Source organism: Ailuropoda melanoleuca, chromosome 5, assembly GCF_002007445.2.
Source record: "Ailuropoda melanoleuca isolate Jingjing chromosome 5, ASM200744v2, whole genome shotgun sequence".
In the NCBI taxonomy this organism is placed as follows: domain Eukaryota; kingdom Metazoa; phylum Chordata; class Mammalia; order Carnivora; family Ursidae; genus Ailuropoda; species Ailuropoda melanoleuca.
Genome location: NC_048222.1, coordinates 42,753,502 through 42,779,916, shown reverse-complemented (window position 1 = coordinate 42,779,916; position 26,415 = coordinate 42,753,502). Strand labels below are relative to the sequence as shown.

Here is a 26,415-nt window from a genome sequence, read left to right as displayed (position 1 = left end):
CAGGAGCTGGAGAGCATTCCAAAACCACCACTTCACAGGTGGAGGTGTATAAGATATACACCAAAGACAACTTCCTGGAGGAGCCCATCCTCTCACACCACCGTCCTTTTCTGCCAGAAGGCCTGAAAAGGCCACAGGCCAGGGAGGGTCAGCCACCTGGGGCACAGCACCCAGAGAAAACAAAGGTCCCACTTGGGTGTTTCCTCTGGGTGCGGAAAATCTCCACCCATATCCTCAGAACTGGGATAAGGACGGAGTTGAATGAATAGCCAGCAAATATGCCCCCACCCTGGGGTCCTTGGCAAGTCCCCTTTCCTCCAGGACTGAAGTTAGACAACAAGGGAAGGAAGGAGAGGCTACTCGAGCCCTAGGGCCCGGGCCCACTTCACCTCCTTCCCCCAGCTCGAAACGTCTACCCTTTAGTTGTGCCCTCCCGGCGGCCATCTGTGTCCCATGGAAGCAAAGGTCAGAGAGCAGTTACTTTGGATGGCTTTTTATTTTGCATTTCATATATTATCCAACTTCACATTCTCACAGGATCAGCAATTACAACAGCCACCTCGTCTCCTAAGTCTGAAAATGTCAAGACAGCCACAGCTGTGGCCGAAGGCAAAGCCCTGATGTGCTCACGAAACAAAACAAAAAAAATTGCACAATTTTTTTTCCTTCATTTTTCTGAAACTAACGCCTGACACAAAGGCTCATTGCTGGAGAATGGAAACCCTCTTCTTCTTCATGCCTCAAACTAAACATTAAACTTATCTGACAAGGCGAACAAAGGCTCTTTAATAATTAATTGCACACGCACACGAAAAATCCTTTATGATGCATAAATATTTTGTTACACGGGTACAAAAATACTCTCGCTTTTTGGTTGGTTCTGAAGTTCAGGAAGAATGAGGAGCACAGGCAGGGGGGTGCACTGTGCAGAGGCAAGCAAACCAGGCAGAGAGGATTTGCTTAGCAGTTGTCGGCCCCTCTAGGAGGAGGAAGCGGAGGACCCGGATTTGAAATGAAAAAGAAAACACTACCTCTGTCAGGTGGTGGCTGCTGTTCGGCCTGGAAGCGTGTGGGGGTGGTGGGGGGCCCTGGGTGCGGGGTGGCGCGAGCTGCGGGGCTCGGCCCTCGCTGAAGCAGGGGGCTGGAGGGGAGGGTGTGGAGAGAGGGACTGGGAATGATGAACCATTGGTGGCCGGGACCTGTTGCTATGGTGACACAATGTGAGAACAAACTGTACACTCACATATACACAGTTTAAGTGTCTTAATTCATGCCAGAAAACATGCAAAATTAAATGCCTCGTTTCTCTGAGGTGGAGCTATGGAAGCAGCAAGTCTGGACCGGAGGTCAGGCCTTGCTCAGTCCCAGCGAGACCTCCGGGCCGGGGCTGGGTATCCCCACAAGAAGGCCCCCGAATCCTCCCGGGAGGCCTTGGTGAGGGGCTTTGGGGAAGGACAGGGCTGAGGAAGGGAAGAAAGGAAACAGGAAGCAGTCCACTGAGTCAGGCTTAAAATTCACAGTCTTTGGAAGGAAGCAGCAGCTCTCCACAGGCCGCCTGGGGGCAGTGGAAGCTCAGAGCGGCTTCCTCCCCAGCGGGGCAGGGGCTTCAAGCTGCGGTGGCAAGACCTGGAGGGAGGGGAGAGAGGTGGCCGTGAGCAGAGGGCTGGGACTGGAGCAGAACCCAGGCCTGGCCCTCATGACAGGCTGCAAGACGGACGGCAGGGGGTGACGGTGGGAGGAGAAGGGGAGAAACCAGCCAGAGTGCCTCGCGCACCAGCTCAGGTGGGTGCCTAGCTCCAGGGAGCTGCCAGGCTCGGGCACAGGGAGGAACCGTGGCCCCGCGGGAAGCCAGGGTCTCGGACCCTCTTCCTCCTGGGCCTCTGGGCCAGCACTTACTGAAGAACTAACAGAATTGACGATATTTCCATCCTTGCTGGGTGGTGTCAGAGGAAGGGTACCAGCGCACCTGCAAGAGAAGCCAACATCAGCAGCTAGCTGTGCAGTCCCTTCTCGTGCCTGGGGAGCCGTCCGCGTCCCTGCTGCAGTCCTGCTTCTGTCACTGACTGGCAGACGCCGGGCCAGCTACTCACCTCTAGGCATCAGTTTCTTCATCCTGAAAACGGGACAGCGCCACCTGACCGGCCTCCTCCACAGGGTCGAGGTTCAAGCGAGAGAACCACTACGAAGGGGTTTTACACTCTGCTAAGCCCACCGGGGTGAACCAAGGGAGTCTCGGCAGCAGGGGCACTGGCGCCAGCGACCCGCCTCTCCCCCTGAACTGGGAGAGCGCAGGATGCCTGACGTTGGGAGAATGAACCTAATACAGTGTCGCTCGGCTTCCTTCTGTCTCAGCGCCCCCATCCACATCCAGGACAGAGATGACGGAGAGGATCCTTGTGGGCGTCGGTGAGGATTAGGTGAGATACAGCGTACAGACATCTTAGAAACCGAAGCTGCCCTGGCCTCCAAGGGGTATGACTCCCAGATGCTGGTCCTATCCTTGTAGGATTCTCCAAGGAAGCCAGGGCTGTGACCCAGCGGATGCTTCCATCCCTTTCCATCCCTCTGTTCCCTCCATTATCAGCCTCCCCAGTCTAGAGATTTGTAACCTGCCAGCTGAACCCTCCAGTAAGGCCCTGGCAGCTATTGCATGGCCCAGGCCCTACGGAGCAGCAACCCCAGAGCAGGATTCCCAGAGACGGTCAGGAAATGATCTGCCCCCTCCCCTTCTAGGTACAGCCTCTCCATGGGCCCGTCACCTGGGCGGTGAGCTGCACTGGGTGCCACGCCAAGATTGCAGGGAGGCCACCTGCCCCAGTTTCAGACAGCATGCCTGCCCTGGCCTGACCCCTGGCTGCCTCGGAGTGGTGGGCAAACATGGCATCACAAGACACGTCGGGGGCAAGGGGCAGAGTGCCCAGAGAGGGGGGCCTGGGGTCCCCTCAGGAAAGGAAGGGACAGCACACAGGAGCCAGCGTAGAAAAAAGTAGCAGCTGGCCACACAGACCACACTCTTGACGCTACAACAGTGGACTCAGTTTCCCACTTGGCTGCCTGGAATCCCCCCTCTAAGCAAGAAGATAACAAGCAATGCCAGGTCATCCGGGGGCTGGTGGAAGCTTCCTGCGAACTCCCGTGTCTCCTTCAAATTACAGGTGTTTTGTATACCCCGGGACTCTGGTCACCACAGGCTCAGCGGCAAGTCAGAGGCTGGTGACCCTAAAACGCAGGACACTTGGCAGACAGCAGGAGCAGGTCCTAGGCCACCTGACCAACACCAGAGTCTTCCCTGGGCTCCGAGGATGTGGCACCACTCTCAACAGGACACAGCAGACCCCGGGCCGCTAGAACCACCTTAAGCACCATACCTCACAGAAAAAGGTCAAGCGCTTCTTCTCACCAGAGGCCACTATCTTCTCTCCTGCCTCGACAACATCTGGAAGCAGTTCCCTCCCCTCCAGCCGAGGGGGAGGACGCCTCTCCTCCCCCTGGCTGAGCTGTGGGATGTACTCTCCTGGAAGGGTGGCTGGACACAGAGCTCACCCCACAAGAGAAGGACACTTGAGGAAACCAGCACGGTGGCTACCAGCCAAGCCTGTAGCCCGATCCAGCCAGCAACTGCACCCCACCCCCCCCACCTCACCGCGACCACCGCCCCTCACCCGGCCTCAGACTGCTGCAGCCCTGCAGCAAGAAGTCCGGCCAGCTGGGTGCCTTGCAGGGCTGCACAAGGTGCGAGCGTCGGTTAGCATGGGAAAGACTCGGAGGCCTCTGACTCTCTCGTAACAGGGGAGGCCGAGGCTTCCCGCAGTTGCTTAAGGGGCTCCACTGGCAAGCCTGCTTCGTGGGGGCCCCCACTCTCCCCACTAGGCGCTGCAACTCAGCCTCCAAAGCGGCAGCTCCCCCCAGCCTGAGATGAGCCACCACCTCCCCGGGGAGGAAGTAGAAGAAAGCCCCCATTTCTGAGCTTGGGATGGATGAGCCCTCCAAGCGGACAGAACATACTTGAGGGGCCGCCTGTGCACTTCCTCAGACAGCCGGGAGAGGCTGGCACGGGCTCTACAGAAGGCCCGTCCCCCCTCCTGCCCCAGCTCAGAACAAGAGGCCACCTAAGGCACAGCGATCAGGGCCTCCAGGTGTTCACAGGGGTTCTGCGGGTCCTGAGAAGCCACCCCACATGGACAGGCCCATGGGCATCTAGAATGACCCGGCTCCAAGAGGGGCAGCATCAAAACCAAGGGGCATGGGGGCACATGAACTCTGTCGTCTCTCAGATCTTGGGACAGACTGAGAACATACAACCAGGAGGTGGACAGAGCAATCACTCCACATGAGAAGAAATAGGAGCAGCCAAGAAATATGGGCGCCTCACTCATCAGAAAGTCAATTAAAGGAACGCTCCGGTTGGCATGCCTACACTTTGACCTTGTCATGGTTCTAGGAATGTATGATAAGGAAAACCAGCAGGACAGGCACGCAGGGCGGACAAGGGCGTCCACTGCAGCGCGGCACCTGCGCTACAACCTAACGCACCATCGACAGGGAGCAGCACACGCACGCACACGCAACGGTGGGTCTGCCACACAGCCGGAAAGTAACTCTACACTTACCGACAGGAAACGGGCTGATACGTAAGCTTTAAAAAGATCAAATGTATAACTTTTATTATAAAAGATCCACATTTACGGATCTTATACACGCACCCTACCAAGCCTAAGGATCAAAGTAGCCATTTTTGGGGGAACAGGATAATAAGCAAAGGGAAGAGAGAACCTTATCATGTCCGTTATACAGATCAGAAAATAGAGGCAAGGGAGTTCATGTAACATTAAGATCACTAGTAAGCGGTGAGCCAGTGGAAGAGGGGAAAAGAGCCACGGTCAAAGACCCCACATCCTCAGGTGAAAGTGGAAAATGAAGTCCAGTCTGGGAGGACCCTGGGATGCAAGGGACACAGAGAACCCCTGCTTTTAGGCATGTTCCGGATCCCAGAGTGCCCCCGCCACCCATACCTCTTGCATGCCTCACCCTCTTAAAGGGGAAGCTTCTATGAAGAGAACCCGAAGGTCGAACAAGATGGCCTCATGCCCAGAGTGGGACTGAGCCATCTCCAAGCCCCTTCCTGCAGGTCTGGGCCCTGTGGCCCCACACGGATGCCTCAGCAGAGGCTGGGCTGGTGGCGGGGGGCATGCAGTCGGGGTGCGCATGCTGGGATAGAGAAAGGAAGGACTGCTTTGCACCCCCTTTTGCTACTACCTTCTCTCCAAGTCACCTCCTTGCCCACAAGCACAGAAAGTCAATGCTGTTGTTCCTCCGCACTCAGAATACCGCCTTTGGGATCAACAGCGTCCACTTTCTTTATTAAGGTCTTTCAGCTTCCACTTCTGGGCAGCACTGTCAGGGGACAAGGAGGGGGCTCTTGGAAGGTAAAAACACAAACACTACTACTTGGAAAATGTTCTCGTGCTTACGAGTGCATCTGGTCCGGACAGGGTGGTTTACTGCTGTGGAGACAGATGTCCAGAGCAGTCGAGTAGCAGGGACACAACTAGTTACTACCTGATCCAATCCCCTGTCATTAGCCTGCGTCCTGAAAAATGCCATTATCCTTTGTGGTGGCCTTCATCCCCTTCCCAGGGAGGCCCGAGGCAGGAATTGAGACCCAACGAGGCCTCCAGCCTCAGGGAGAAACGAGGGGGCACTACACAAGAATGACAGTAAATATAACTGATAACAGACACCTTTCTAGCTCTCCCTCTGTAGTAACAGGCCAAAAACAAACACTGATAAAGGACGTATGATTATCACCATTCCAAAGAAATGGAGACACAGAGAGGTTAAGTAACTTGCCCAAGGTCACACAAGTGTTCAAAGAGCCAGGATTTGGACTGAGGCAGCCAGACTGGAGTTGGAGCCCCTGGGCATGGACAGGGTGAGAGGAAGCTGGAAAGGAAGACAACAATCGGAGGGCACGTAGCCCTGCAGTGTGGAGTTTAAGGACAGGTTGTAGCGTGACACTCCCAGCCAGCTGGGGGGCCACCCCAAAAAAGGGCAGAGGCGCCTCTCCTTATTAACCTGACATACGTCTCTGGCTCCCAACCTCTGCCTCACCATCGTCATGGCCGAGCATCTCAGAGCAGATGGGGCAGACCTTCTGCACCTGATCTGGTCTTGCCTCTCCTTTTACAGACGAGGACACACACGGAGGCCCAGGGGCGAGGTCACCTGCAGAAGATCAGGTAACTCAATGGTGGCAAAGCTGGGATTGGAGGCAAGGAGGCCAGCAAGGCCTCGCAGGGCTGCTGCCGTGAAAGTCCCTGCTTGGCCGGGAGCACTCCTGCCAGCCTTCCACATGCTGCCAGCTCACAGAGGACAAGGACTGTCTTCCCGGCTCACCATTCTTTGCTCACCACAGAACCTGGTTTGTGGTAAATACTCAAACATTTCCCTCTAGGGAAGGATCTTGACCACCTTCCTATCCCCTGATCGATTTTCCAGCTGTTCGTGGTGCATAGCCGGGAACAGCGCCAAGTTTAACCACGCCTCTGCCCTCAGTATCATCTAAAGTGGCTGTGGCCAAGGAGAATTCCCCCACTGAAGGAAACAGCCCGCGAGGGTAGCAGCCGGGGAGTCCGCACCTTCCACCTCAGGACCGGGAGGACCCAGATGTCACTAAGCCCTTCAGACGACCGGAGACAGACATGCACTCAGTCCTCCCTTGGGAGGAGCCCCCAGCCCCTCCCACCTCAGCTTCTGGTTCCTGTGAACGCTCTCTTCCTGGCTTCTCATGTCCAGTTCCTCCTCCTGCCCTACTGTCCTGGCCAGGCCACCTCCGTCAACAGCCGAGCGCCTGGCCCCGATGCTCTTCCCAAGGCTCAGCTCTTGCTCAGTCTACTGACCACACGCCAGAGTGGGCTTGCCGTCACTCCTCAGCCTCCCTGTGCTGCTGGTGGCGACCGGTCCAGACGCCCAGCAGTGTGTCCTGCTGGTGACAGACCAGAACGGACCATGGTTCGCTGGCCTCTCGGGCATCTGCCACGGCACTTGGCAAGCACAAAGCCCCGCAGTGCCGGGGGCCCTCCTGGCCCAGCACCACCCTCCCCAACTCTCCGCAAGCAGGGACTGTTCCCTCCTTCCTGCACACACTCACGGAGCCCTCAGGACGTTCCAGCTGCCATGCTAACACTTCACGTGCTGCTAACGTGTCATTCTCACAACAACCCTGAGGCAGAGAATATCGTTCTCATTCTTCCAGGCAGTAAAAAAGTCAAGACACAGAATCTCCAAAAGCTTTCTGAAGTTTATGAAGACCAGAGAGGCAGAGGCAGGCGGCCTGGCTCCAGAGGCCACAAGCAGGTTGGGACCGGGATCAGGGCTCTGTCACCACGGGCAGGACGCGGTGCGGTGCCTGCCTGCAGGTGTTCAGGGGGTGGTGGGACCACGCTGGGTCTCTCTCAGTACTCGCGGTCTGCCACGGGTCCTTGATGTGGCCTCTTGGCTAATCCTCTCCCTCCCCTGTCTGATCCCAAACCCTAAAGACAAGGTCATGGAAGACAGCAGTCCCGCTGCGGCTCTGGAGGCATGCTTGGCCCAGCTCAGAGCCTCCTTCGTCCCCTACACGCCTCTCCCCGGAGGGGCTTACCTGCGCATGGAGGGCAGCGGCGGCGGCGGCAGTGGCAGCTGGGTACGTGAGTGCCGCAGGTGAGATGGCTGGGGTTAGCTCTGTGGTGTACAGAGGATAGGGGGCCCAGGCCTCTGGGGACGCAGGGATCAGAGCAGCCCCCATAAGGTCATCTGCAATGGGAGACAACAGCCCCACTGTCAGAGCATGGGTCTCTCCCTCCACTACCCCATTCCAAACAGAGAAGGGGACCTATCTAAGCTCCCCGCTGAGGCCAGACTTCCCTCGAGGACCCTAAGACCAGGGGAACAAGCCCTGTTAACTCGACCTGGCACGGTGCGCATCCTATCTGCTTCAAGAAGCCCTCAGATGGGCCTCTGCCCATCTCAACCAAGAGAACAGACAGCTCAGGAGCTCAGTCTGTCTGCAGTCCAGCAAAGGCTACGGGGGAAGAAGGAACCCTAGAGACAAGTGGCTGTGGATAGAAGAAGTCTCCTGGGAAGGACCGACTCCCTCAGTGACAATTCGATGTGTTCCCTCTGTATGCAACTTCACTCGGGCCCCCAGCTTGGGCCAAGTAAAAGGACAACAAACGACAGCTCTGAGCACCACTCACAGGGGTCCCGTGCGATGAAGTGTGCTCCTAGGGCGGGGTGAGCGTTGGTGGGATTGGGTGTAGCCATTAGCTTGTTCTTGGCCATCTTGGTGTTGGCTTTGGCAAACTCTAGCCTCAGGGTCTGTGGGTTCTCAGGATCAAAGCGAATACCCTACAAAAGAAAGGAAGGAATGGAAGGAAAAGACTTTGTAGGACCCAGACTGTCCACTGCAATAGGTACAGAAGGGCCCCAGAAAAGAGCTCGCCTAGGGGGCCCCTGGGTGATGCAGTTGGTTGAACGTCTGACTCTTGATTTCGGCTCAGGTTGCGATCTCAGGGTCCTGGGACCAAGCCCTGAGTCGGGCTCCCTGCTCTGCAGGGAATCTGCCTGTCTCCGTATCCCTCTGGTCCTCCCCCACTGCTTGTGCTCCCTCTCAAATAAATAAATCTTAAAAAAAAAAAAGGAAATGCTCTTGCCTAAAAGAACCCATGCAGGGGACAAGACAGAAGACACATTGCTTGGACCTTGTGAGTAGTGGCATTTGACACAGTGCAGCCAGGGACTTGGCCCCAGAATGGCTGCGAAATCCTGTAGGCCCTTTTTTGGGGGGCATGGAGTGGGGGAAGGTTTGCAGGAGGTAGAACAGGAATACTCGTTGCCTAGAGGTCTGTGGGTCAGAGAAAGCCCTGTTTGTCTACTCACGTTCAACGCATTCTTGGCTGCTTCTGCTCCTGCTCGGCTGTCAAAGATCACAAAACCAACAGGCTAGTAGGAAAAAGAGAGGACACCCTTGCATCTCTCCCAACATTCCATCTCCCCCTCAAAAACAAAACAAAACAAAACAAAACAACAACTTCTTGTCTATATCCTCCCTATTTTAGCTGAAACAGAAGTTTCTCATGCAGCGAGTCTCCCATCCAGGTTCCACTTGTGGGAAAGGGTGCCCACACAGCTTTATCCCACCACATTACACAAACATCACGCTTTTGGTAAATCTTTTTTTAAAATGCATACAGGTAATTAAGAGTAAGTTCCAGTGTTTTCTCCAGCAAGAAAGGGGACACCAATGAATCAAGGACATGAGAAGGCTCCAGGTTCAGTCAAGGGGCAATAGGTTGAAAACTTCTCTAACTTCATTCTGGCAAGTTCACTCCAGAACCCAAATGGCCCCCACAGGGCCATCAGGAACCAAAGCACAGCCACCATGTCTGTGCTCTTCAGCCCTGGGGCCAGGCTGTGGCTTCTTAAAAGCCAGAGGGGGAGGCCCAGGAGACGACTGGTAAGGACAGGGGAGCTGTGGAGGCCGCTCTTACACCAGCCCCAAACAGAAACGGGATGAGAGGGAGCAGGTCTCAGCTGCCAGATGCCTTAAGATGAGGAAAAAGGCAGCAGGCTCAGGTCCAAGTTCAGCAATTGGTCTGGGCTGGGAGGAAAACAAACTCTGGAGAGAAATTACCTGTCTCGATGTGAGCTTGATCAGGGACCCTTCATAGCCCTGCAGAGAGAGGCGGTCATGACGGGCAAGGTCAGAAGCCTTGTTGTGCTATCCCAGCCCCCCTTCTCCAGTGCCCGGCTGCACCGTTCTCACACTCCCCCGCCCCACGTCCACCACCCTGACCTCCACTACTGATGTGCGCCCTCTGCCCTTGTGTTCCCTATCACATGGTCTAGCACGCGGGGCGGGCATCACGCGGCAGCATTCATCATTTCATGCGTAAATTCCCGCTTGCTCCGCTCACTTGTAATCTGGAAGCACAGACCTTACCTTGTAAAGTTTTCTCAAAACTTAAACTGAAAAGTCTACACTGAATTGCAAAGATTCCTTATATGGCCAAGTCTACTGGGGTTCTCTCTCGTTTCCACTTTACAGATGAGGAAAGAGAGGCTCAGAAAGGGCCAGGTAATCGGAAGACAGCAACACGTGGACGAGAAGCACCAGGACAGGGAGCCAGGGCTACGATCAGTTTTTCTTTTTTTTTTTTTTTTAAAGATTTTATTTATTTGACAGAGAGACACAGCGAGAGAGGGAACACAAGCAAGGGGAGTGCGAGAGGGAGAAGCAGGCTTCCCCCTGAGCAGGGAGTCCGATGCGGGGCTCGATCCCAGGACCCTGAGATCATGACCTGAGCCAAAGGTAGATGCTTAACGGCTGAGCCACCCAGGCGCCCCGCGATCACAGTTTCTGATACACTGTCCTCTGGCTTTCTGCTGCCCTATCCAGGTTGGAGTCATTCCTGATACTTCTCCTCCGGCCTAGGCTCTGCCCCCAGGTGGCTGGGTCTAGACTCACCTTGAATGGCCGGAAGAGCAGGTAGAGTTCTCTGGGTTTAATGTCCACAGGGAGGCCACTGACGAAGAGTGTCCGGACCTGGGGGACAGAGACCACAGCAGACAGGGGTAACGGCTCTTCCTTCAGGAAGGAACAGGAACCCTTCCAGAGACGAAGGAGGAATTCCGTATATCCTGGGCTTCCTTTGGAGGCCGAGGCAAATGAACACTTGGGAGTTTCATAGCATTTCACTTTTCAAAGTCCTTTCTGTACACTTTGCTCTCTGCGTTCATCCCACAGGTGATTCAACAAGCACCTGCGGAGTGTCTCTGTACACGGACTGAACAGCGGCCAGAGGACAGAGCCCTGCGTGATAAGCACACAGATCAAGGATCCCTGAGACTTCAAGAAAGCTCCGGTGTCTCACCCCCAAAATTAGACAAGCCAAAATGTATACAGTTTTCAGAAGGTACCAATGGAGCCCTGGTTGAGAGGCTCTGCCCGGTCTAGAGAAGACGCAGGGATGTAAACGGATCCCAAGTCTGAGGCCACGCTACACCCTGGAGTGATTTCAACAGAGGGCCTGGCATGTTCATATCCCTCTCCTAGTGCTTCCTACACTAGACAGAGGCTCTTCAATGGCAGGGCCTATGTTGTATTCTTGCCTCCAGGCCCCGTTCTTAGCGTGGTGCTGTACTAAGTGCTTACTGAATAAGGGACCTGGCTAAGGAGTCAGAGATGGAACAGTTCTGCTGGGTTTTGAAGAACGAGTAGGATCTTATCAGCCTCAAGCAAGGCAGACATGCTTTCGGTTATGAGCCTGGCCCTCAACATGGTTACAAGTTGGTGGTAAAGCCAGACCTAGACCCCAGGTGTCCATCCTCTGACTCCAACCAAACCTGACCCCCTGAACTGCGGGTGGGGGGGGTCCCCTGAGAGGCTTGGCAGATGCTCTAAGTCACCACTGCTGGTTACACTTTGCTGGTACCAGATGCTTGAGCAGCAAGGCCAGATCGGCCAATAATTAGAATGGGGAGGGAGGATTTTCCAGCATTTGTAAGTCTGCTAAAACTACCTATTAAAACTGTGGCTGAGGCATGAAAAACCCAAATGCACAGAGCTTCCCGATACACTTGACTCCTGATTTCAAGTTGCATCTCATATCACCAAGCCAAGCATAGGTCTTCTCAACTCATACCTGCCACTGTAAGAGAAAGCTCAGGGGCCTCTGCTGTCCCCACCCCCATGTGGCCATTCCTGATAGCATTTAGATGCCCTACAGTGGCCACGTCCCCTTCTCCAGAGGCACCAAAGAATCTCCTCCACGCTCCAGTGCTGGCCTCCTGAACACAGGCAACAGCCCTTCCCATGGCCTGAATCAGGAACCTGAGCAGCCAGGCAAAGTTACACCCAATGCAGGCAGACAGACAGACAGACACACCCATACATAGATCTCAACAGCAGCGCCAGGAATGGCCAAGGAAACCAGCCCAGAGAGTGGCTGTAACCAGTGTCACCAGCCCCGCCCACACCAAGAATGACCCCCAGCCCGCAGCTGATAAAGAATGGGTAAGGACAAGCTTCTTCTCCCCATAGGTTTCTCGCACAAGAAGCAGGCCAGGCAGAAGCCCTCCCCATTCAGGATGCATCTTCCCCCTCTGGTCCTGCCTCTCCCTCCCCACACACGCCTCTGTTTCCAGGCCCCAGGTGAAGGTTCTGCACGTTTCACTTCCCTGTGTACGCAGTTCTGCAGTTCCCGGGCACGACCCTGCTTCCAGAGGAACCTGGGAAGAACTGGACAGCCCAAGCCCAGGTACAGTAAACCCAGCTCCCAGACTCCAGAGAACAAGGGTCCTCTACCCCCTTCCGGCCTTTGATGAAAGGGCCTTTAATTTACATGTAAACCCTCAAACAGAAGTGATGTGCTCAGGTCACATGGCTTGTTCTTAAAAGGCAGCGGACCTGGGACTCAAAACCCAGGTCTCCTGGCTACTTGTCCAGGATCCTTTTGGGTGCCAGGACTTGGGCACCTAGCCCACCCCTCAAAGATGGACTGAAAGAGTGCAAGCCCAGCCAGGGCCGTGCTGGACGGACCTGGATCAGTCCTACTCCCTCCTCCCCGGGATGTGGTTTTGGTCAAAGACACAGAGCCGGAGCCGCCCCACGGAAACCTCTGCCTCAGTTCTCCCCAGGGGCCACCCGTTTCACCCAGGCTAATTTTAAACCCTTCCTCAAATGGCTCCTTTCTGGCCAGACCTCCCCAGAGGCCCCCTTAAATAGCAAGTTCTCAGCACAAAATTTCCTGCTTGGGCTGGGGGTGGGGTTGAGGGTGAGTATGGGGGAGCTTTCCCTCATTCCCAGCTCGGATCCCTGTTTCCAGCCTTCCCTCTGGGCCAGATGACCCTTTTCCTCTGTTTCCATCTTTTAGGTTCTGAAGTGTCCAAAATGCTACGATCTGGCAGCCATCCTGTCTCTGGCCAGCTCGCAGGAAGCAAGCTGAGGTCAGACAGTTATGGATCAGGTGGTGGGTCCCCATCTGCCAGGTAGCAGGAATCCCAGCCTGAATACTTCCCTTGTCCTCACTCGATCCTAGTCTCCCTGACAGATGATGCCTTGTCAGATAGAGAAACTGAGGTCCAGAAAGGGCTCATGCGGCTTAGCTCACAAGGGAGCCATGCTGGGTAAGACCCGGACATGCTGACTTAGCCGTCTGTGCCACCAGCAATCCATCTTGCTGTGGGGACAGAAGGAGTGGCACCGAGGTGGCCTCATTAGCCCCACGGATAGGTAAAGAGCTGCCACGTGTCCGTTCGGTCGGCAGTCCCTTCCCCAGGTACTTGTTTAGGACGCTGGAGTGATGATGTGGGAAGAGCAGGAAGGAACCAGCAAACCGGAGGTGGAAGGAAGTGTAAGCCTAGTTGGCTGCTCAGCTGCACGTGGAAAGGACAAGAGGCTACAGAGGCCCCCCGACCCCTGCCCCGCTTCTAACTCTACCCGGTCCTGCCCCCACCCCGACTACTCTGGCCCCAACAAGTGCCCCCATGGGCCTGTCTCGAGGCAGCTGCTTGGGCCGCACCTCAGCGCACCCGTTCCTGGTTCCCAACTGACAGGCACTCAACTTTCGGGTCCCCCTGTTTCCTCACTCCCCTTTCCTTCCTCTGAAGTCTTACGGGGCCAGGCTGCCCTGCCTTCTGTTGTTCCCACAGTCTAAACTTACCCCCTTCAGCTGGACTCTACAAAACCCCAGAGACAGGAGCCAAGTCTCACAGCTTCCCTGTCCCCGACTGCACCTGGAGTCAGGCCTCCGCATCTGAACCACCCCCCTCCCTACCCCCGTCTCTGTGCAGCTCAGTCCTCCAAACGAGAGACTCCCAGCCAGGGACAGAACTGGCCCAGTGACACCATACGTGGGGGAGAGAGCAGGTGCTTGTCGGCCACACCAGAGCTTGCATCCCAGCTTCACGCCTGGCTCGGGAAGTGGGTTCACCTCTCCAGATCTCAGGTCCTTCGTCTGTACGAGGCAGATACCATCTACCTCCAGGATGAAGAGCTCACTTTCCTCTCTGCCCAGCACGTAGGAGAGGCTCCATGACATGCTGGTTCACTGAGGGTTCCTGTAATCACGGCACTGACCGGCACAGAACCTCCCTATCAGCCGCCACGAGCCATTTCTTTATAAAGCTGCCTCGCGAGTCTGGATTGGGTCCAAGTCAGTCTGGAGCTGGGAATGCAGGTGCGTCGACCTTAGGTAGTCACAGGGTTCTTTAGTGTCCCTCTTCCCTAGGTAGGGGACGGCCAAGGCGGAAGGCACCACGGAGGCCAGCTAGTTCAACACCTTCACTCTGCAGATGAGGGAACCAAGGCTCAGAATAAGAAGGTGACAGAGCAAGCTGACGGCACAGTCAGATCCTTTAGGGGACTGCAGCGACAGAAACATACACAGGGCCTTCTCCAAGGCCTCACCTACTAGTCCTGTGTCCCAGGCTGGCCCTGGACACCCCTCCTTCTGTGCCACCACCGACGCCAGCCTCATGGTAATGGGGTGCAACATTCAAGAAAGAGGTTGGGGGGGCGCCTGGGTGGCACAGCGGTTAAGCATCTGCCTTCGGCTCAGGGCCTGATCCCGGTGTTATGGGATCAAGCCCCACGTCAGGCTCCTCCGCTATGAGCCTGCTTCTTCCTCTCCCACTCCCCCTGCTTGTGTTCCCTCTCTCGCTGGCTGTCTCTATCTCTGTCAAATAAAGAAATTAAAAAATCTTTAAAAAAAAAAAAAAGAAAAAGGAAGAGGTTGGGTACAGACAAGGATTCAGGCACTAAGTGTGGGCTGACGCCAAGCTAGAAAGACTAACAAAGAACCCATGTCCTGCCTACTCTATGAGTTCAGGACAGGAATTCAACACAAAAACATCTTAAACTATTTGAAGAAAACAGAAGGGGTGGTTCACACAATCCCAGGCTGCTAGAAGGCACCAACCTTGTTGCCTGGGCCCTTCTCCTTCCATACACTCACCCTTTCTCCAGAAGTATCCAGACAACGCAAGGGATGATCTCCCCATCCCAAAACGTGAAGGCAACAACAGTCCTTCTAAAGTGGTCATCTTTATGGCAAGTACTGGTAGATGGTGCTGGACCACACGCACACCCTCAGTCCAGTTGGAAAGTAAGTTTGGAACAGGGTAGGGAGAGTATTAAGGGAGAAGTGGAGAAAGTATGGAGAATCTTTAGAAGTCCGTGAAAGAAGAAACATGTTGAGGAACAGCTCTTCTGGTGGAACCTGCTAGAAGTACCATGTTGACATGGAACTTGGCTGAAGAGGTGTGCCCATAAGGGACACTGCAGACATGGCATTGCGGCCTTCTTGATACTCAGGAGCAGACCTGGCCTTGCTGGTGGTCCCAGCCAGCCCCACGCCTGCCTAGAGGAACTGAATGGCCTTTGGCATGACTGTGTCTCCCATCTGGCTTTGGGGGCTCCTGAGGCTGCTCTTTCCTTAGGTAAGTCCTGCTGCCTGTCCTTCCCCCGAGTTGCTGGGAGCCAAGGGTCAAGGAGGTCCGGTCTCATCTAGGTCCAGGCCACAGGCTATCACTGGAGGTCAGACTTCCTGAGGTCGTCTAGCTCCGCGCTATGGACCCTACAGTGCTGGGGGAAAGAGCCCTCACCTCCTCCGCTCCCAGCGCTCCAGGGGAGGGGCAGAGAAAGGCAATCTCTCAGCGGCCTCCCTCACCCCCAGCATTATTCTTGAGGCCCCTGTGGAGGGAATATCCCCTAAAAGGAGCCTCTCATTCCACTTTCTAACCCCCACATGACAGGCTCCCAGGAGTCCCTGGCTATCTCCTTCAGGCCTCATACTGGAGGTCTCTCCCCCTCTGTGGCCCTCTGTAGCCCTCTCCAGCACGGAGGAAGATTACCTTCTAAAGAGAACTAGGAAGAAGCGACTCTGACCACCTCATTCATATCTGTGTGTCTGATGTTCTTCCTTCAGACAAACTGACGTTTACAGATGTTCAGAAAAAAGGAAATCAAACAAAAGGCTTCAGGAGCGAGGGGACAGCGACGCACAAGGCATTAGCCTTAGAACAAGTCCAGACCTCTGTAGGAAAGCCCTCTAGGCAGGACTCATCGTTTTTCTCAGTCCAGGCGGACATCTCTCTTGGTCCTGAACACTCCCCCCCTCCAAGCAGACCTGTCATTCAGTGCCCCTAACCCAGACCAGCTCTCTAGACAGTGGCTGCTCAGAGGTCTCCCTCCTCCCCAGGGCACACAGAGGACCCAGCTCACACGGAGGCCATATGGGAGTTAAGGGAAGGGGGCTGTCGGGGGACAAGGAGGGGATGGGTGTTCTCTACAGAGGAAAGAAAACAGCTGAGCAACGCTTCCAGGTGGCACAAGACTGGGACAGCAGTCAGTGGGGACCCTCCTCCAATAAAGAGGACCCCACACTCGGGCTGGGGCCTGGCCACTCTGCCCTCACCATGTGTGTGCCCTCCTCTGCAATGAGAGGGACAGGCCTGACGCTAAGGGCCCCGCAGCTCCAACTCGCCCCAGCCGTCCTGACACAAGACTCCCTTCACTCCAAGCATTAAAAGTTCAGCTTCGCAGTTAAGGGCCACAGCAGGGTACTGTGGCTGAGAGGACAGGCTCTGTAAGTCCCAGCTTTTATTATGAGACAGAACGGGTAAATACCGCTCTCAGAAGCAGTGGAATACTCATGGACCCTCTACCCTTTAACTCTGAAGGACAGCCACAGCCTTCTTCTAAACTCCAGCCTTGTAATTTCCAAGACAGCACCCTGTCTGGACTTCAGGGACCAACCGCCCAAAGGACAGACCTTTCTCCACAAAGGATGCTGAGGGAGGAAAACATCAGGGCCACCCCTGACCTCTTCACCACCCCACCTACAAATAAACCCTTCGGGTCCACCAGGAACACTCTGCTCTAGGAGACAGACTCCTGCCTTACAGGCAAATCCTGCCTCACAGGGCTGGACCAGGGAAGGACACACCCAGGGAAACTTGACTCTGGGCAATAGATACATCCTACCAAAGAGATAAAAATGACATTTGAAAATGGATTCTTTGCAGCAATCCTGTGGCATCTCTGAAGCTGGAATTCAGTCTGGAAAGGAAAAACTATTTCGACTGTCCATTCCATCAAACTACTCAAGTGATGGGCTCGCTCTGAATCCCCACCTACTCGCAGCTTAGTGTGAGCTCTGGTGTCCTCTGGATGGAAAACACGACTCAGGGAACGGAGTGGGGGGAGGAGGGAAGTCCAAAAAGGGAAAAACAAGCCTCTCATAAGCCCCTCCCACATCCTTCCCTGACTCCCAGCCCTCAGAAGCAACTGAAATGCAGGCTATTTGAGCTGGAAGAAACCTTATTTTTAGACGAGGAAACCAAGGCCTGGGGTCCAGTGAGTTGCTCGTGGTCACCAGCATGTCAAGAAGCAGCCCCCGTGTCCCCAGGTGCTCGTGAGTCAATGTTCCTTTGCAGACTTCGATCTCACACACCCTTACTCAGAAGTCAGGTCAGCCTTGGGCAACCTGAAAACAAGTGGCCTTTAGTCTGTGAGCTAAGAGGGCAGAAACAGCCCCTCGCAAAAGGTTGATCTGGGGCGGGGTGGGGTGGGGGAGTGTCCTACTGGATGATCCCATGGTTTGTCCTTAACAGAATTCTTTCCAGGAAAGTCAAAGGAAGACTGACAGACTGCCGATTCCCAGCAGCTAAGTGGGAACAGCCTTGTGCCCTGCTGACTTGCAGGCTGGGGCCGGAACAGGGCCACACACATGCCTCAGACAGGGCAGCTGGGCACATGTGGCCCTAGAAGCCCCAAGTCCAAATGGAAGCCCAGGCCACCCCATCCACCACCACCACCCCCACCAGCCAGACCCTGGGAGTTTATGAAACGCAGCCTGCATTGCATCCAGCTTATGGCTTTCCTGATACAAAGATACTAAAGGTCCTGCGGTGCCTGGGTGGCTCAGTTGGTTAAGCGTCTGCCTTCGTCGCAGGTCATGATCTCAGGGTCCTGGGATCAAGTCCTGCCTCGGGCTTCCTGCTCAGTGGGGAGCCGCTTCCCCCTCTTCCTCTGCACATGCTTTCTCTCTCAAATATAAATAAAATCTTTAAAAGAAAAAAAAAGATACTAAAGGTCCTTTTTCTTTTAAAAATATTTATGTATTTATTTACTTGAAAGAGAGAGAAAGAGACAGCGAGAGCAAGCAGGGGACGGAGAGGGACAAGCAGACTGCAGTGGGTGCAGAGCCTGCTGAGGGGCTCGATCCCAGGACCCTGAGACCACGGCCTGAGCTGGAATCAAGGGTCGTCACTTAACGGACTGAGCCACCCAGGCACCCCCAAAGGTCCTTTCTAAGCTTGCAGCAGCCACCATCACACCCAGCTCCGCTCTAGCTGCTCCAAGGGGATGAAATCCCACTGAGAATGAAGACATGGGACTCGGGCTCAGCCTCCTGTTCACTAAGCACCTGCTGATCTGACATGGAAACGAAAGAAAAAGAGCCTCAAACCAACCGTCAGGGAGCCTGGGTAGAAATCCCAGCCGGGCCACCAGCCTGGCAGGTGGCTTTGCAGCCTTCCTTTGGGGCTTCAACTATAAAGAGGAAGGATGCACTAGCCGCAGGGCCCTTCACGCTCGCTCCATCTCGTTAAGATACCAAGGAAGCAGGAGAAGGTGATGGAGTCTCAGGATAGGGCTTGGGCACTGTCCTCTATCAGCTCAGAGCTTAAGCACCCCATTCTGCCCCGTATAAAGGCAAAGAAAGTGGTGAAAAAGGGGCTAGAGAATTGAGAAGGAGACAGAGCAGGAAGTCAGCAGCCCGGCCCTGGGGGTCTGGGAGGGGTCTCTCCTGGGGCAATGTTGGAGTTGCCAAAAAGAAACCTCAGGGCAGTGCCCCCCACCTCACTCCCACCCAGAGATCACAGTGGCCAGGGTTTTTGTGTATGGATGTAGAGGGCGGGGTGGGGGATGGGGTCCCCCTGGGTCCCAGGCCTAGGCCTGGCACCAGCAGGTCGCTCTTGCCCCTCCCAGGGGAAAGAAGTCCCTCTGAGTGGGGCCACTTGACGAGAGGTGGATGGAATGTGGTGACATGGCCCGCAGACGCAGGACTTATAAGGGCTGAACGAGGACACAGGGAAAAAGAACAGGCAGATACAGCCGGACAGTGGATGGGAAGTGAGACACAGACTCCCAGAAACGCAGAGCTTCCCATGCTCCCTCTGAGGAGCTCTGGGCCGCTCAGCTCCCGGGCTAGGACACTGCCCAACTTCCCTGCACCTAGGACGCCGTCAATGCCGTGAGTCCGGCCTGGTGTGGAGTACCAGGCTTCGGATGTGTTCTACAGCCTTCTGCCTGCCCCTGCTAATTACAGCCCCAAATCATAGCGTTTGGCTCTCAGGCACCACTCTGGGCAGTACCCTGTGGTTTCCAGGTCTTTCATACTTACCATCTGGCATAAGAGCCGGACAGCCTCTTGACGTAACAGGCAGAACGGTACTGGCCCATTTTACAGATGAAGAACCAGCTCAGGGATCAGGTGTTGGGCCAGCTGGGGGCAGAGCTGGCAGTAAAATACAAGCTGTCTGGGAAGTTGAGGCACTTCCCCTACAGCCTGCAATGTGTCCTCGAGTCCAGACTGTGTACGTAGAGGGGTCAGGGGAACCAAGCTGGGGTGCTAAGAAGTTCTCTAAAGGGTGGGACAGGGGTAGGTATGAATAGAGTTTTAAATAATAAGGCTTCCGACCCCATGCTCCAAGTTACTTCTAGCCCCAGGAACAGAAGGCACATCTTGGGGACAAACCTGGTCAAAAAGCCTGTTGTGAGCACAGCCTACACCTCATTTATAGGGAAGCAACCAAACTGCAAGAGCTGCACCGTGCAGACTCAGTGCTGTGGCCGGGGGACTGTTTTCCATTTGGTTCCAGACACTGCCAGGGGCCAAGGCTTCCAGAGGCGACTCAAGGGGCAGGCTCACAGGGCCCCCAGCACGGAGGCCTTCCAGGCAAAGCTTCCTTCCCTCCTGTGCCATCCACCTCCCCTGTCCCTCCTGGTGCCGTGTGGTCAGCCAACACAGATCTATTGCTCATTCCTGTGCCTGGCAAGGGTCGCAGCAGTCACCACTGCCATGCACCAACCCACGCATTGAAGTGTGAGCCTAGGGGAACCTTATATTCTTCTCCCAGGTCCGAAACCAACACCTCCACCCCTGAAACCACCAGTGTCCTTCCACTGTGAACATAGAGCACTGCACCTGCCACGCCTACCCACTACCTGAAGGAAGCAGATGAAGCCCGTAAGACACGTTTCCTAACATAACGCTCCTGTCAGGAGGGGATCTCTGTTGAATGGAAGCTGCTTCAGGGGTCTGCATTCTGGCTTGGAGGTCCCCGATCACAAACACCCCAAGCTGTGCCACAATCATACATCAAGAAGGAGGGCCAGTCTGGGCAGAAGTTCTTCCAAGTCTTCATTTCAACACATGTTCTCAAAAAAGGGTCCAGGTCCTATTCCAGTAACCTCTCCTGACACCCCCTCCACCAGTAAAAGCCCAAGACCCATTTGGGGAGGGAGAGGGTGGCTAACCACAAAATGGAGCGAGGTACTCGACACTCATCCCATGGCCTCGTCTAGGTCAGGCCCTACCCTTTCTCCCCGGAAGTCCCAGGCCTGTTCAGAACCATACAGGCAGCCTTGATGACTTGTGACAGCCAAGAGCCTCTGCTCAGTGGGCCATAAATGACTAAAGGCCACGGCAGAGAGGCCTAGACAGACCCTCCCAGTACACGCAGCCCCTGTTATACTCTGGAGGCCCTCAACACAGATGGGATCCACCAGCGGACTCTCCAAGAAGGGCTGGCTCTTCTGTCAGCCTTGGCACATCTCAGAAATAACCATATCTTTTCCACCCAAGGACAGAATTGGAGAAGCAACAGAAAGAAGGAGGCCATGCCATCCCTGGGCAGGGAGTAGATGGGGTTCCCGTATACAGAGCTTTGTGGGATATCTATAGCTCCCGCCTCACAGCTACACAGTTTCTGAAGTATAGTGATGGGCCCTGCTCCACTGCCTCATGGCTTTGGCAGCGGTGTGAGAACCCTCTGAGGCAGCCATGGTCAGGGGATGGCAGAGAAACAAACAAGTTACCAGATGTCACTGCTATCCAAAACCAGTGGCTCCGCAGAGTCTGGGGGCCCCGGGGTGGTGCCAGAACCCAGCACTCTAGTTCAGCTCTGGGTAGCCAGGGGTTGGAGGCCACCGACCAGGAGCCCAGACCTCAGGGCAGGTAGGGTGGACTCCTCTTGCTCTCAGGACCGTCTGGAGGCGTAATGGGATAGAGAGCATGAGAGCAAAAAGCAAGGCACCCCACGCTTTGTGTCTTGATTCTACTTCGAGTACTCACCAGCCCCTCTCTGGAGAGGCAATGAGAAGCAATCAGAATGTCCAAATGCTGAATGGGATTTAGAAGCTGGTTCGTACTGGGATCAGCTAGCCAGGCTGCCCATGTGCAGGGAAGGAGGAGATGAGGAGATCCGACAGAATGACCCCCACACACAAACACACAAAATGACAGGCGGTCACTTTAGAGCGGGTACCATTTCTTTAGTTAAGATGCCCAAAGCAGCAGGGTACCAGGGCGGGCCGGGAGGGACGAAAGCAGTAAGCCCCAGTACAGGCAACAAGGGGGGTACTGCCTGTAGAGACTGACTTGGTCTGGTCTCATCCCCCTGTATCTGTGATGAAACGCTCCTCCTCCGAGGGCTGCCAGCTCCCATCACCAGTCTTCGGATACCCCAGCCCAGCGGAAACTAGCCTGGAGCAGCATCGCCCAAAGCTCAGGCCTCAAAAACCTCAGTTGCAAGACCTCTTCTCCCCAAGACCCCCAACCCTCATCAAAAACCCTAATGTAAAATAGAACAGCAGGCACAGTGTGTGGTTAAGGGCAGACTCTGGGTTCAAATCCCAACTTCTCTACTTACTAGCTACATGAAAGTGTTAGAAGATTTTATTTGTTTATTCATTTGAGAGAACGCACGTGTTCATACACACACACAAGTGGGGGGTGGGCAGAAGGAGAAGGAAAGAATGCTAAGCACGGAGGCTGCCGTGGGGCTCGATCTCCTGACCCTGAGTTCATGACCTGAGCTGGATGCCCCACCAACTGAGCCACCCAGGCGCCCCTACTTGAAGGTTATTTAACCTCTCTTGACTCAGATTCCTCATTCAACATGGCGATGACAATAGTGTAAGCAATTCACAGTGCTGTCGTGAAAGTTCAAGGAGGTAGGATGGTAAGGTACTTAGAGTAACGCCTGGCACAAGTACTGGGCATGGGCTTACTATTATTAGGACAGCCTCTCTATTCGTTATTTGAGCAGAGAAGTCACATCCACAACAACCCCGAGGAAGGAAAGGGGCCCAGCCTATAGAATCTGCCTGGATCTACCTCCCTGGGTCCTCTCTCCAGGTAAGTGCCCAGAAGGGCCTCCTTTCCCTCACCCACACCCACACACCCACACACACCTCCTTTTCCACACACACACACACACACACACACACACACACACACCTCCTTTCACACATACACCTTTCACACACACACCTTTCACACACACACACCTCCTTTCTCACACACACACACACACACACACACAGCTTATAGAGCAAGATGTCCCAGATCCAGTCAGATGTTTCTGATGGCAGAGAAAAGGGCCTTCATCTAGAGTGCTAACCCTGGCCCGTCCTGCCAGGGACTTGGCTGGTTCCTCAGAGACCATTAGAGGACACATGACGGGCCCAGGGTGCCAGGCCTGCAAGCAGCCACGCTGGCCCAGATACGTTAGATGCAACGGACGAGCAAAGATGGTGGTGGGAGGGCAGCAAGGGGTCAAGACCCTCAGGTCAAGCTGTAGCTTCTCTGTATGCCATTAATGCCTGCCTTTCTATAGTTTACCATTAGGCTGGCAAAAAAACTTCTTTAACTCTTAGGAACTTGAACTCCATCCACCCAAGATTCCAAATACTACCCTCCCTTCAGCTCTGCCACCCGCCCCCAGTGAATAATTACTGTAACTTAGTTTTACCTTGTATTATAAAGTCTCCTTTTTCAAAATAAAATATGTTTTCAAACCACCTGTACCCCTCCCCAGAAACACTGTAACTCTCTAGCCAGGCGTAAAGAATCAGTAAGGCATGCTCGGGTCTGGGGTTCCACAGCGAGGAAAGCTCCTATATCAGCTTACCTTCCAGAGCTCCCGGCACCAGCCATGACCCACCTGGGTGAAGTCATAGCCTCTAGACTGAAAGGGACACTTAGCTCTTGCCCTGCAGACCTTCTCCTTAATCATCGCTGTCCATTAGCTTTCAAACGGTATCATAGCTTCTAATACATCTCCTTTCCAAATGGCAGAAAAATGCCAATTTTCCCTCAACTTTGCATGGTCGCAGACTCTTCATAATGTGGCCCCCAGGACTGCTGCAGTCTAGCAAACGCCTGGTAGTCAAGTGGTTCCAAAATCCACTGCTCCCTCTGACATCTGCTATTCCCTCTTCTTGGAACGTTTTCTGACCGGCACAGGCCTGACGACCTCCTCCTGCCCAGCCACGTCTCAGGGATGGCTGATCTCTACCTTCTCAGGGGCACCACTGCATCACCTGCTGGTATCCCCTTATTCTACCTACCGTTGCATTTAATATCCCATCCCCTCCTCCTTCTCACCTTCTAGTCTGTCATCTTTCACCTGTAATCCTGCTCCCCGGTCCAGTAAAGGAACCTGAAGTCTGTGACAGGGATGAAGCCCCCAGGCATAGGGTGGCCAAGCAGGGCAAGTCAAGGCTATGCAAAGGAGCAGCCCCACGGATACCCTCTTCTGGAACCATGACAACATACCCCTTTCTCCAGCACCCTAAAACCTTTAGGAATTGAGGTCTTCTGGTGGGCAAGTAGGATTCCTTGGTTTTCTAGGCTTGCTTTAACTAATCTCTGAGAGTCAACCTGGCTCAGCCATGAGAGTAAACTACCCCTGCTAACACAGATTCCCCTGTTGGTGGCTCCTGGGGGATGCAGAAATGACTGCCTAGGGGGCATCTAAGCTAAAGGGAGGGAATTCAGTTCCAGCTCAAACCACCAATTCAAGAAGGAACCTCAGCAGAAGAGCTCTTGGCCCAGAAGTCTAATGAGGGGAGGGGGCTCATCCTTGCACTTACCTGATGAGAGCAGACACCGGGATCCAGGAGATTTCCAGAACTTTAATTTTAGACTTCCGCTGAACACAAGCCTGTGCCCCTCCATCAGCACCAGGTGCACTGACTCCCTGAACCACTACGGTGCTGTAACCCACCCCTGCCCTCAAGGAGTCACAGGGATTCACTTCTTGAGGATTCTGCCTTCTCTCGCAGAAAAAGCACGTAGAAAGACGTGACCAATACTTCAAATGCTTTCTCTAAGAATTTAGCTTCGCCACAAGGTTCACCCTTCCCACTTTTTCAAAGGGGTAGGTCTGAGGGTCAGCCCAGCCTCTTGGGCGAACTCCCTGCAGAAGTCAACCATCTAGCATAGTGGCCTTCTGGGTCTTTGCCCAGCTTCCCAGGGAGCCAAGCAGAGATCCCACACACACCAGCAACCTTGTCACCCTCCCCCAACTTTCAGGGGCTATTCTCAACAACCAGGTAGAGTTAGGACGGAGTTAAGGTTCCCATCAGTGCCCTGGGCCTGTTGGCATGTCAAGGTCCGAGAAGGACAAGGCCTTCAGGAGCCACCCCCCACCCACTGCACTGGAGCGCGCACACAACACTGGCGGACAAACGTCAGGCCCTCCCTTGCATCCGTCAGTGCCAAGAGTTCTATATTTCCCCTCCCCCTCAAAAAGGGATATCTAGACCTAGACTCTCAAGATGCCATGCCATTGGTGGACTCGGACTAGCAGCAGGCCTCTGAATTACTAAGAGTGGGAGCTGGTGGTGTGACCCTCCCACCATCCCTCCCACAGTGAGGAGCCCAGCCCAGCAGTGGGCCACCGGCGCCATTCTGCACCAAACCATTCTGCACGGCCAGCCGCCACCACGGCCACTGCATTGGAGGGTGGTAGCAACACCAGCCCCCACCAGGGGCTCTGCGGTTTCTCCCCCAGACCAAGGGGAAGGGAGCTCAGGGTGGATAACTGGCCCTTGGTTTCCTGGGCAAGGGCTTGCCAGGGCGCGGCAGGAAGGGTCTCTTAGCCCTGGAGTGACACAGCAGGCCAGAGGCCCTTGGAGAGAGCTGCAAAGCCTGTCCCCTTCCACACCAGTTTTTGTCTCGGCCCAGCTCCTGGTCTCCATTCGCCACCCATAGCCCTAAGGCTTATATCCGCCACCTCACCCCCCACCCCACACCCTCCCGGATTTCGCCATCCCCGTAACCACCCAGCTGCTGCTGATTCCACGAAGCCGCCTCACACGCCCTCCTCTTTAGCACATGTCTAGCGGTCAAGATAATGTCGCCTCTCCTTGCAAAATCCCACCCAGACCAGCTCTGGGGTCCTGGGTTGCCTGGCGGGGCAAAACCAGAGGGAGGAGAACCGAGAAAGGAGTATCTTTAGGCATCTCTTTCTTAACTCTAGTTTACTGCCCGCTGACCTCTTTGCCAAAGCCCAGGTTCTGGGGCTGCAAGGAAAGCCCGTCCAACCCCCGTGACTACTGCTCAGTTGTAGTGAACCAAGGTGCCGGGCGGCTGGCCCCGGCCTCCAAGGTCACGGGGAGGGGTCAGGGTGGAAAGTGCAAGGGAGTGAGGGTGCCGCCCGCCCGCGGTGCCAATCCCGCTTAGTTCCTTCCAGCAGAGGCGGGAGTCCGGGCCATACCGGAGAAGCGCCTCGGAAGAAGGTAGCTGGCCAGGCGAGAGTGGAGAACGAGGGACGCGCGGGCAGCAGGCGTGGGGCAGACTCCGCGCGGCTCGCCCACCACGGGACGCACGGACGGCGGCCGGCGCGCGGCCCGCCCCGAGTCCGGGAGGGCGGGGAGACAATGCCCGCCCGGCGGGGCAGTCCAGGCCGCGCGCCCCCGCCCGCCGGACACGGGCTGCTCCTCCCCGACCGAAGGGCAGCGACGGGAAGGCGTCCGGAGTGACTGCCAGACCGGCCCCGCGCGGCGCGGGAGGCCCAGCGCGCCCTCTCCCCCGCCCACCTCCGCGTGCACTTCACCCCGACAAGTCCCGGGGCCGCAGACCCACCTCCTCCTCCAGAGTGCCGCCGGAGCCCGAGCCCGTGCCGGTGCCCGTGCCGGTGCTGGTGCTGTGCTCGCCGTCCGGCTTCAGGTTGCTCATGGTGTGTGTGGGGGGGTGTGGGGGTGGCGAGGGGAAGGGAACGCGGAGGGCGATTTTTTTTTTTTTTTTTTTTTTTTTTTTTTTTTTTTTTTTTTTTTTTTTTTTTTTTTTTTTTTTTTTT

The 26,415-nt window shown here is 55.2% G+C and overlaps 1 protein-coding gene and 1 long non-coding RNA gene across 7 annotated transcripts in view; one reads left to right on the top strand and one right to left on the bottom strand.

The window, feature by feature from the left end:
- Positions 1–477: 477 nt before the first annotated feature.
- On the bottom strand, positions 478–26,341 carry RBPMS2 (RNA binding protein, mRNA processing factor 2). 6 transcript variants are annotated; one of them, XM_034660828.1, is made up of 8 exons: positions 26,202–26,341; positions 10,508–10,585; positions 9,674–9,712; positions 8,920–8,982; positions 8,238–8,388; positions 7,643–7,794; positions 1,897–1,966; positions 478–1,626 (listed from the first exon to the last, which is right to left on the bottom strand). In XM_034660828.1, the coding sequence occupies exons 1-7, from the start codon at positions 26,292–26,294 to the stop codon at positions 1,904–1,906; spliced, it is 639 nt and encodes a 212-aa protein (XP_034516719.1). In that variant the 5' UTR covers positions 26,295–26,341; the 3' UTR covers positions 478–1,626; positions 1,897–1,903. The 6 variants fall into 6 exon arrangements, with proteins under 6 accessions (XP_034516719.1, XP_019649693.1, XP_034516720.1 ...); XM_019794134.2 differs by lacking the exon at positions 26,202–26,341 and adding an exon at positions 13,974–14,450; XM_034660829.1 differs by lacking the exons at positions 478–1,626; positions 1,897–1,966; positions 26,202–26,341 and adding exons at positions 2,078–2,113; positions 13,974–14,458.
- LOC109488851 overlaps positions 26,221–26,415 on the top strand; it is a 22,867-nt gene continuing 22,672 nt past the window's right edge. The window contains exon 1 of the long non-coding RNA XR_002141701.2: positions 26,221–26,295. This is a non-coding gene — a long non-coding RNA (uncharacterized LOC109488851). The remainder of the gene's footprint in view (positions 26,296–26,415) is intronic.